General features: G+C 38.4%; 1 protein-coding gene across 4 annotated transcripts in view; it reads right to left on the bottom strand.

Annotated features, from left to right (window-relative positions):
* PTPRZ1 (protein tyrosine phosphatase receptor type Z1) overlaps positions 1 to 12,417 on the bottom strand; it is a 192,512-nt gene that overhangs the window by 92,876 nt on the left and 87,219 nt on the right. For all 4 annotated transcript variants that reach the window (XM_015134780.3, XM_015134781.3, NM_001278382.1 and 1 more), the window contains 1 exon segment: positions 88 to 267. In XM_015134780.3, coding sequence (XP_014990266.3) covers positions 88 to 267 — 180 coding nt within the window.

Below are 12,417 nucleotides of genomic sequence, written 5' to 3'. Positions count from 1 at the left end.
ATTCAAAGGAAAATGAGACAAAACTAGTCTAAGCATACTCCAGGTCTGAAAAATATATTAAAGGCAAAGAGAATGCAAATATTTTACCTGTTTTCCCAGTGTTATGAATGAATGTGTTTTCCAACGATGTTTTATCCCAACCCTGAAATTTAAGTTTCTTAAGATTCACATTTACTTGTGTAAGATCTTCATCAATATTGATAGGAGATTGTTTTGGACTATTACATGTTGGATATTTCTTTCCCCAATTTTTTTGATTCAGTGCACCTAGGGAAAAGAAAGAGTAAGAAACTTAGTTTCTTAAATTACCATGCAAAAGTTAAACTTTATATTATAGTTAATCCATTATATAAAAATAGATACAATAGTAGAAAATGTTTGACATCTTTGAACTAATGCATAAAATAATTATGCCTAGATTCAGAGTCTGGATTTCAACATGAAACACTGTAAAAGGTCTATAGAACAACCATGCCACTATAAAATAAACAAGTTTATAGAACAACAACCAGAGTTTGGTACAACTTTAGTCTACAACATCTTCTTTTTGTGATAAGGGAGTCAATGAGAACTAACTTTTATGCAGGCTTGATCTAGCAGCCACCTCTCATAATGTGACAAGTTCAGGGTTCAACAATGGCTTTGTCCAGTCATCACAGTTCTTTCGAATCAACAGAAAGCTGAATTGTCCTGTAAGGTTGTTAGTCCTAGCCCAGGGTTCCAGACTGAAAGGAGTCCAGATATAGGAGTAAAGTTCTCACTTCCTCAACACTCTCCATAAAAGTAGCTACCTTCAGATCTACTGTCACCCTCTGTCTTTGAATGATTTGGTTTAATTTCCATCTGTTTACGATCTTATTTATAAAAACATAATCATCAGGCTATCATTGAAATATCTCCTTCCCATTTTTCTCTGGTCATAAAGCCTAGCACATTTTATTGTTTAACAATAAGAAAAGGAAAACAGGGATTTCTATAAAGGTTTTTGCTTACAATAAACTGAATTTTCACACGTTCCACAGTATGAAGCGTCCTCTAAACCCAAACTGCCCTTTGTTGCCTTTATTTCACCCCTACCTGAAACCATGAACCACCTGCCATAATCTTATTTCGCTGCATGTTAACTTAGCACCCAAGCAGTGCTAAGCACAGGTATCTTCTACTTAAAGTTCTTTTAAAATATTGGAAATGTTGAGAATCCAAGTCTCTGGTTAAACGCTAGCATGTCCATGGCCATCGCAAGGAAGAAACGAGTGGCAGTGTAGTTTTCAACTTATATTCTTCTGAATGCTTTTCTTTCTGAAAATGAGAATGGGTAAGGCCAAGATTTTACATGATTGAGGTTTAGGGAATTATAAGTAAATTTATCTTTGATACAATCCTAGTCTACACTGTATTCTTTTGTGATAAGTGAGTCAGTGAGAACTAACTTTTATGCAAGCTCTATCTAATGGCTACCTCTCACAATGTGATGAAAATAACATTGCATAATTTTGCCCAGAAAATAAATAATAATTAGTTATACCATGAAGTCGTCTATAGAGTCACAGAAAATCTGGTAATACATCTCATAGTGAGGCATCCACCAGAATCGATAGGTACTGAAAATCATCTTAAAGTCTAGATCTATACCTAGAGAGCGTTTGAATACATTGTGTTTTAAATATGCACAGTGATGTGTATTTTGGATTCTAGGAATAGTTTTAATGATTTGAGTAATGACGTTTATTTCACTGTAGGGAACTCTGGCATAGGGACAAGAAAACACTGCTTATTTTACTAATGTCAATGCAAGAGAATGAAAGAGAATCTGCAGCACAAATCAATTACGTCCTCTTCATTGCTCACATTTTTAATACAATATAATAAATTCTAAGCACACTTAGAAAGAGTTACATAGTTGTGGTGCACAGGAACATAAAATTTTAAATCTTCAATAACACTGAATATGATGTATAAACCTGCTATTTTCCATCACATTTTGTGATTCTCTCTACTGGGAACCTAAAAGGCATCTTATACTTAGCATATCACAAACAGAAGGAACTCTTTTCTGCTCTGAAATAAGCTCCTTCCCCACAGTCTCTGACATCCCCTGAAGTGAGAAGTTATCCTGATGCCTTTGTTTCTCCTTCAGCAAGCCCTTTAGGGTCTGCCTTCAAAATATTTCCCTAATCAGACCACTTATTATCTCTACTGTTACCCCCCTAACCCAAGTCACTGTCATCATTTCCCTGTACCTTGCTACCCTGCAAGCAGTATCACCATCACCTAGGAGACTGTTGTGAGATTCAGGCCACTATTATAGCCTTATGAAGTCTGAATCTACATTTTAACAAAATGCGTAGGATATTGATATACACATTAAACTTGGGGAAACACTGGCTTAGACTCCAGTAGTGCCTTCTATCTGGTTTTCAGAATCTTCTCTTGCTCCTTCCACAATTCTGTAATAGTACCACTTATGTAGTAAGTGGAATTATGACTTGGCTCCCAAAATTTCCACCCTATGGTGTAATCATCCTGTACAATTCCCTCCAATGGGGCATGAGCAGTACTTATGAATACGAAGAGAGAGTGGTCACTTCCTTGATTAGGTTAAATTTGATGGCAAAGACTGTGGTGGATCACTGCTGTGATTGATTACATTATGTTATAGAAAGCTCCATTTCGGCAAATTGGAGAAAGATTCAAAACGTGGGAGATTTCCTTGCTAGTTTTGGAGAAGTGACCCACCAGGTTGTGAGGGGGCACGTGGCTAAGAACTGAGACCTGCCTCTGGGAGCTGAGAGTATAACCACGCTTATAATCACAAAAACAAAAAACACCCAACCAGTGACAAAAACAAACAAAAAACAACAACAACAACAAAAAACAAGGACTTCAGTCCTACAACCTCCAGGAAGTGAATTCTGCCAACAACCTAAGCGAACTTGGAAGAGGACCCCAGGATTCAAATGAGACACCTTAATTTCAGATTTCTGAGACCCTCAGCAGAAAAGCCAACTAAGCAGCCCTTCTTCCTCAGCTCCTGACTCACAGAAACTGTGTGATAATACATACGCAGTGTTATAAGGTGGTAAATTTGTAGTAATTTGTTATGCAGCAAAAGAAAACCAATTCAACTCAGTAACTAAAGTACACTTTAAAAATATATGTCAGATCACATTACTCCTTCGCTCCAATGCCATTTCAACTTACTCAAAATAAAACATGAACTCCTTGTGATGGCCAACAGATCCTATATGATGTCCCCACTCATGTCCTCTCTGCTCCGGTTCTCTATCATTCTGTTTTGATCACTCTGCTCCAGCCACAGTGGCTTCCATTGTGTCCCTTGAGCATGCAAAAGGTTGACACTGGCTGTCACCTGTTCCTGGAATATTCCCCACAGATGTCTGCAAGGCTTAAATGACTTGCTTTCTAACTTCAATCAAATCTCTCCTCAAAAGCATCTACTGGAGAGACTTTCTCTGAACTACCCTGTTAAATAGTATAGTTCCTCCCTTGGTAACTCTCCATGCCCTCTCCCTACTTCATTTTTCTTCTTTTAACATATTAATTATGCTTATTCATTGTTTCTACATCCCAGTACCTCAGAAAGAAAAGACTAGCACATAGTTGGTGTTTGATATGGTTTGGTTGTGTCCCCACCCAAATCTCATCTTGAATTGTAGTCCCCCTAATCCCCACATGATATGGGAGGGACCACGTGGAGATAATTGAATCATTGGAGCAGTTTCCCCCATCCTGTTCTAATGACAGTGAGTTAGTTCTCATGAGATCTTATGGTTTTTTAAGGGGCTTCCCCCTTCGCTTGACTCTCATTCTTCTCTCTCCTGCTGTCTTGTGAAGAAAGACGTGTTTGCCTCCCTTTTTGCCATGACTACAAGTTTCCCGAGGCCTCCACAGCCCTGTGGAATTGTGAGTCAATTAAACCTCTTTCCATTATAAATTACCCAGTCTCAGGTATGTCCTTATAGCAGCCTGAGAACAAACTTATACAGTGTTCATTAAACATTTGTTGAATAACTGAATCAAACCCACAAGAAGTGGTAGCTTTTTGTTTTATGAGTTTGAGCTCATAAGGATCAAACATATCATGGCATGAAAATGAAAAAAAGAACCAAAAAAATTTGATCAATAAAAGAAGCATTTCTTTACTCAACCGTACGTCTTATTTGATTGTTACATGATAATTTAGTTGAGTAGTCCCTACTAAACTTCTGTGGCTGGGTATCAGAGAGACCTGAAGTCTGAACTATACGAGGTTAGGATAACATATAGCACAATGACACTAGGTAACTAGATTATGTTTAAAGTGCATGGAATGATTACATTGAGTGTAGACCAAATTTAAATCACCTACTAGATCATAATGAGGCAGGACAGGCAGTCAAGGAAGTGACCATGTTCTTGGGATGAGGCAACCATGGTGATCATACAGTCAGCACAGTAAACCTCAGCATTTGCATTGTAATTGAGCTCATTCAAACAAAGCTTTCTTCAGTAGGGCCTTTCCCTTCCAGAGAGCAGGCACATTTTGATTTTACCTGTCCCCAAACTGACCCGACGCTCATTATAAAAGTAAAAACCACACCTCTCGGTGGAGTTTTAAGATTCTAATGAGACATGCAACGTATGAACAAACATGTACAGTTACTGCATGTGTGCACTCAGAAGACCACCCAGAACATGCTTACTAGTAACACCTCTTCCCACCTCTTTATGAATCAGCCTGTCCTGAATTACGAACAGCCTGTCCTGAATTCTTTCTCTCTCAGGGTATACTGTCTATTCTGCACCTAACTTTCAAAATATCTTTATCCATTGTAATAAATTACTCTATGCTACACCTCCTTTGCTGTGCAGCTCTTGTTTAAACTATTTTAAACCAAGAAGAAAGAACTGAGGTATCACTTCAGCTGTCTACAATAGTACTTTGTACACTGTGGGCTCAAGATCCTTTCTTAATTTTCATGATTAAAAAGCAAAATAAAAGAGGCCAAATTTAAAAAATGTTTTTTAGTGGAAAAATCGACAAACAGATAAATAAACAGAAGTTGAAAAAAATAAGAACTAGAAATTCTTCATGCAAAGCACTCTAAAAGGGAGACTGTTTCAAATCACCATGAGTAGAAAACCAAAGGAAATCAACTAATGAAGTGTTAAAATTGTGCACAGGGGCCGGGCGCGGTGACTCACACCTGTAATCCCAGCTCTTTGGGAGGACAAGTTGGGCGGATCACGAGGTCAGGAGTTCGAGACCAGCCTGGCCAATATGGTGAAACCCCATCTCTACTAAAAAACACACAAATTAACTGGGTATGGCGGTGCGTGCCTGAGTCCCAACTACTCGGGAAGCTGAGTCACAAGCATTGCTTGAACCTGAGAGGTGGAGGATGCAGTGAGCCAAGATCGTGCCATTGCACTCCAGCCTGGGTAATACAGCGAGACTCCGTCTCAAAAAAAGTTGTGCACAGGAATAAAACAAAGACAACAGAACCATTAGATACATTTTATCTGTCTTTAATAATGAAACATTAGACTAATCTTATTCTAAAACATTATTATTATTATTATCATCATTATTATTATTTTGAGACAGAGCCTCTCTCTGTTGCCCAGGCTAGAGTGCAGTGGTGCAATCTCTGCTCACTGCAACCTCTGCCTCCTGGGTTCAAGTGATTCTCCTGTCTCAGCCTCCCGAGTAGCTGGGATTACAGGCACGTGCCACCACACCCAGCTAACTTTCTGTATTTTTAGTAGAAACGGGGTTTTACCATGTTGGCCAGGCTGGTCTTGAACTCCTGACCTTGTGATACTCCCACCTCAGCCTCCCAAATGCTGAGATTACAGGTGAGAACCACTGCGCCTGGCCTTAAATATTATTTTTTTGAATTCCCAAATTAATATGTTTAATGTGGCATCTGGAGACATCAGTTCATATAGTGGTTAAAGGCCAGGATGATGCATCTGAGAAAGCAGGTATACAGAATTCACTATATTGTATCCACCTGAGTGTTATACTAGGAACTATTGTGAAGGAAAAAATTAGGACCCTGACTGTAGTTGCAGCAGATTATCAGGCTGATTAACCCATAAGGAGGACAGCAGAATACTAAATAGGAGCTCCAAAGAATTAACCTAAGTTATTCATTTAGGTATTTATCCATGCTTTCATCCACTCATTGACTTACCTGAATTAGGAACACTCCTATAAATTTCCCATGCTTACCTCCATTGAAGCACTTAACATACTCTATTTTGTCTGTTAACTTGCCGATTTCATCTATACACCATTGCCAAACTCTGAGTCTGGCATATGCTACAAAGAAATTAAATGCTTGTGAAATAGTCTTTGTGCATCAAATGAATGTATTCAATATTTGCATACGTATGCATCCTCTATTCCAAGCAGAATGGAAAGCAATTCTAGGCTCCGCAGGGGATACTCATGAGTTCAAGTTTGTTACCTTGCCTGTGTGTTTATTATTACATTCCGGAAGGGTGGGGGTCTGTTAAATAAATAGACAAATGCTTAAAAGGAGTAGATGCAATGAAGGAAAATAAACATGGATAACAAAAGCACACTAATGCAGGCCTTGAAGGATGGACAGAATTATGACAGGCCAGACGAGAAACCAAGAACATATCTTGCTGACAACCCTGAGCAAACTCATGGTGGCAGAAAAGTTCAGGCAATGCTGAGAGCAGTGAGCAGGCCAGCTTAGTCAAATGAGCAGAGTGAATGCAGGGGTATTCTACAGAGGGAGATGGAAAGGCAGACTATGATCACTGTGCCTGAGGAGACCAGTGAGAGGCAGGGAGGCTTTGGGAGAGGAAGGAGCTCATAGACGTCTCATCACAGAAATTAAGCAGGTAGGAATGCAGGATAGGCCGGAAGGGAGAGTCTACGTAATGACTATTTTCATAGACATCTCCTATTTGTCTTAATTTGATTTTTACAGCATCAATGTACTTACTTAAACTACAATATGTCTGTCTCTTATTTATGTTTCTTTAATGGAAGAAAATGTTTCAGTACCTTTCTTAGAGCCTGGCACTTAATGAAATCAACATTTGCTAAATGAAAAAAAAGATGCTTCAGTGAGATAACTGTAGTTAGCACCCTTCAATGTTCATGTGCTATAGATATTTGACCAACTAGTGTTCTAGATAGAAACACACCTTAAAAAACATTCTGTGTGAGGAAAAATTACTCCACTATCCATTAACACAAGAATATGAACTAAGAAAAACTAAAGTCTAACAGGGGAAATGTGTCAGAAAAAAAAATACCAATGCAGGTTTTTGAATATTTGAAGGAAAAACTGAGTAAATTATGCAGATGAAATAAAAGTCAAAGAAAAAAAGATAATTTTTCCCTCTTATTTTCTCTCATTTTTGCATTGTTCTTGTTGAGTCTTACCTTCAAATATCAGATTAATGGAAAAATAGTTATAATTTTTTATAAGGTATTCAGCAGAGATCCACCAAAAATTAATAGATATGTAATAAAAATCTCAATATTGATTTCTTTTAAAGGTTCCTATAAATTGCTATTATTTAATAAGATTTTAATAACAGTATACACAGAACTGATTCTTTAAAGATCAAGATATTGTTAAGAAAAAATATATATTACTTTTATTCTTAATGAATTTCTTGTGTCGTCAGGTTTTGAAGTAAGAAAATGTTTGTGTCTCAGCCGGGCGTGGCTGGCTCACACCTGTAATCCCAGCACTTTGGGAGGCCAAGATGGGCAGATCACCTGAGATCAGGAGTTCGAGACCAGCCTGGTCAACATAGTGAAACCCCACCCATCTGTATTAAAATTACAAAAAAATTAGCCAGGTGTGTTGGTGCACGCCCATAATCACAGCTAATCAGGAGGCTGAGGCAGGAGAATCACTGGAACCTGGAGGCGGAGGTTGCAGTGAGCCAAGATCGCACCACTGTACCCCAGCCTGGGTGACAGAGCAAGACACCATCTCAAAAAAAAGTTTGTGTCTCTACATAGTCACATATAAAAATATTATGAAAAGGCAAAATAAGTGTAATATTGAAGTGAAGACTACAGTAATCTTCATAGCGTCTAGCACCAGTTGTCCTGAATAAACTCTACTTAGTGCTCCATACACTGTAAGTCACAGCTTTATAAATTACCTTGGGCTTGCTTTCTACATGCTAACAAACATACCAAACACCAAAATTAAAAAGTCATTTAAATAGTATAAAGCTATCAGTGGTGAGTGACTTGGATTCAAATTTTAGTTTAATAAAATACAAAAATGAAGTAATTCAATATTTTTTCAATGATAAGTAGCATAAAATTTAGAATTCCAGCAAAATGGAAAGACGATATACTTAAGAAGACACTTTTTAGATGCAAGAGTTAGCTGCTTGAAAAAAGAGGCTTCCTCAAAGATAAGAAACTAAAACCAAAAGTCAATAACAATCACTAAGAGGTTATATGTCTTAACGATAAATGTCATCACATAAACCGACTCAAAGCAAAGGAAGAGGGATGTCTGTGACAACTTCTCATGTTGAAAATAAGAATGAGGATGTGTTTCCATGCACAAACTAGTGTGCCTCTTTGTGTTTTTGGCCAGAGGTTTCTGCAGCTAGAAACAGCAAAGCAGTTGCCGAATGTTGGTTATAGCTGCTATTAAAGCTGAAAGAAAGGCAGATCAAATGCAAACAATTTCAGAATGATAATCTGTTTCATCAAACTACATTTTCCTTTGTTTTATGTACTAATGGCACAATCACATCAGGACAGCAAAAAATCTTTGCAAGTCTGGCTGATATATGCAATTGGCAGGGGGTTACATGTCAGAGAAGGTAGTTATCAATTTATTTAGGAAAATTCTAGCACAAATTCCTTTTAGCATTATGTTATTTAAGAAAATCATTAACTAAAGTCCAACACAAATAGGCAGAGAAATAGACCAGAAACTTTTTGCAAAGTTCCTGTTTAAAATTTTAGGACCTTTGCAAGTTGAAAAAAACATCTAAAACAAACAAAAACCCAACAAAACATAACAACAAAAACTAGTGCTCTATAGTGCAATAAACTGAAATGTTTTTTTGGAGACCACAGGGGAAAAAAATAAAAAGCACAAGACGAAAAAAAGATCAAAGGACACTGATGTAGTAAAATACCATTACACTGAGGATAAGTAATCAAGACCTTATAATCTGTGGTGGGCATAAATTAAATACATAAACAGAATAAATATAATATTCATAATGGTTCATAACTAACTTATTGCTTTAATCAGAAAATGAAACAAATCTTACAGAGAAATAAAGAAAATTTTAGTTAAAGCAAGAAATTATGGAAGTACAAATAAATACAATAGAATTGAGGACAATAAATAAGATGTCAGCTGGGCAAGATGGCTCACACCTGTAATCCCAGCACTTTGGGAGGCTGAGACCAGTGGATCACCTGAGGTCTGGAGTTCAAGACCAGCCTGGTCAACATAGCGAAACCCTGTATCTACTAAAGATACAAAAATTAGTCGGGCCTGGTGGTGTGTGCCTGTAATCCCAACTACTTGGGAGGCTGAAACAGGAGAATTGCTTGAACCTGGGAGGCGGAGGTTGCAGTGAGCTGAGATTGTGCCACTGCACTCCAGCCTGGGCTAACAGAGTGAGACTGTGTCAAAAACAACAACAACAACAAAAGATGTCATTTTGAAGGTTAGGAATGTTTGACAGGATTCTTATTTGGGAGTGAGGAAGGGAGAAGGGCAAAGGATGACGTCTAAAACCCCGACAGGGACATACCTGAGTGTATCATGGTACCAGTCATGTTGGTAGAGAATATGAATAGAAAGACTTTGAATTTTGTTTTGAACCTACAGACTTGGAAATTTCAATGGAAGTTCATTAAACAACAAAAAATATGGATCTGGGAGGCACAGGTCTGGGGAGTATTAGCATACAGATAGCATATATTTATAACCATAGATATGGGTGAAATACTTCAATCAAAGTTGACAAGCAAGAAGAGGTTCAATGATAAGACGGTGGAGAGCATTAACATTTAGGCAGCATAAAGGGGAGCAGGGGCACCAAATGGACTTAAGAATGAGTGGCCTGAAAAGGAATTGCAAACCTAGGAGAAAACAGTATCATGAAAGTCATAGAAACATGGTTTCAACAATGAGTATCCCAAAGTGGGTGTCATACACAACAGAGAGACCGCCCAAGCGTCATGAGTGAAGAGTGAGTTTTAATTTGGTTATTTCCCAACTCCAAATCCTACATTCACAGAATAAATCAATTTCAGTGACATGATGGACTTGCAATTCAGACTACAGAGTGAATTAGAGGGAACCAGTAGAATTAAAGTACTTTTTAAAAAAAGTTTGCTGTGAACGAAAGAATGATAAGGTGGCACACAGAGACAGATGCAAGGATGAGAAATGGATTTTTTTTAAGACAGAGGGAAACATAAGTATGTGTATATATTGAGAGGAAAGAATTATTAAAAGACTTTGAAGTTATGGAAAGTTGATGATCAAATATCCCAAAAGAGAAAATACAAAGCATGAATAGAGTATTATTAGCCTAAGGGAGGAAAGAAGCACAAGAGAGGCATGGAATATGGATTCAAATGGATTTAGCTATATTTAGAATAGAGGAGTGAGAAATCTGATGTTCATGCCCTGTATTTCTGTTTTATAGCTACATCCCATCACATGGGAGGAGAAGTTTGGTAGCTGAACTACATGAGCTCAGTCTCTGCACCACCACTTACCTGAGCCTCAGTTACCTTACCTGTAAAAGAAAGAATAATCTCCACATTTCAGACTGTGCAAATTAAATCAGATAATATATGTAAATGGGCAGGCAGACAGTACAAATCTTTTCAATCCCTTTCCCTATTTTCTCAGAAAAACTGGAATCAGTATCATTCACTGCAAGGGAGGAGCAGGTGTGAGAATAGGCTTGAGGAAATAGTGAAGAATAAAATCGTCGACATTTAGGCTGAGGGCTCTCCTGATGTGGGAGACCATGAACCTGTAGAGGCACCTTTTAAAAGTGTGTATTGGAAGAAGCAGCGGCGAGAACAACCCCCGGACAGACCAAAGCTCATGCAATGCTGCATCCTGTGCTCAGCCGCATCCCGCAACCAGCACCTACATCTCGCCACCATCGCCGCCACCATGCCCAAGAGAAAGGCTGAAGGGGATGTGAAAGGAGATACAGCCAAAGTGAAGGATGAACCACAGAGAAGATCTGCGAGATTGTCTGCTACACCTGCTCCTCCAAAGCCAGAGCCCAGGCCTAAAAAGGCCCTGCAAAGAAGGGAGAGAAGGTACCCAGAGGGCAAAAGGGAAAAGCTGATGCTGGCAAGGAGGGGAATAACCCTGCAGAAATGGAGACCAGACACAGAAAGCTGAAGGTGCTGGAAATGCCAAGCGAAGTGTGTGCAGTTTTGATAACTGTGTACTGGAGACTGTACAGTTTGAAATATTTTTATCAAGTTTTATAAAATGCGGAATTTTGTTTTACTTTTTTTTTTTAAGCTGTGTTGTTAGGACACAGAACATTTCATTATTGTTTTTAGGGGAAGAAGCATATGTCACTAATGAATGCCTCCGAATCTGGATTGATGTGCAGAAAACACCAGAAAACACCTTTCCCTTCTCTCTAGAGGAGAGACTTCCTCTTGGTTCCCAGGAGGAAAGATTTCCTGACTTTGACACACACAGCCACCTTGGTGCAAAACCCCTGTGGTATGGAAAACAAATTAGTTCTCATGTCCTCTTCTCCCTTTCCACCTTTCAGCACAGACTTAACTCCCTTAAACCCAGACATCTGTTGGGACCTGACCCCCATTAACTGGTTACTAGTGCGTCAGGCAATCTGGACTTTCCAGTGGTGCCACTGAGATAGCGTGCCTCAAAAGAGCAGTGGTTATGTTTCTAGACTGTGACTCTTCAAATAAATTCTGCCATTTTCATTTCATTTCTGAAAGTCAGGGTTGGTTGTGAAAAGCTGTTAAACACATGCTAAATGTGAAATGTCAACCCTCACTCGAAACTTTCCCTGCTCAGTGCATCAGATGAAGACTTCATTGAGTTTTATAGTGGCTTTCTGATTTTTGGTAGTCCAGTAGAGAAGGATTTTTGAAAGTTGTTGTATACTATTAATAACTGTCTGCCCATGTCCTGACTGAAATTCCATGATTGTTTATGGAAAGTGTCTTCAATAAAGCTGGATACAGTTTGGCTTGGAAAAAATAAAAATTTAAAAAAAAAAGTGTGTATTTTTGGTTTAACTTTTCGATTTTTAAGAAATGTTGGGGAAAGTCAATATTCCTGATGGACAAGCAGAGAGGACAGGCAGTTGCAGTCCTAAGTGGAAATCAATAGGATGAATGTGAGTAGGAAG

The sequence above is a fragment of the Macaca mulatta genome, chromosome 3 (assembly GCF_049350105.2).
Source record: "Macaca mulatta isolate MMU2019108-1 chromosome 3, T2T-MMU8v2.0, whole genome shotgun sequence".
Classification (NCBI taxonomy): domain Eukaryota; kingdom Metazoa; phylum Chordata; class Mammalia; order Primates; family Cercopithecidae; genus Macaca; species Macaca mulatta.
The sequence above is the reverse complement of the archived record's forward strand: the minus strand, read 5'-3'. Positions and strand labels throughout refer to the sequence as shown.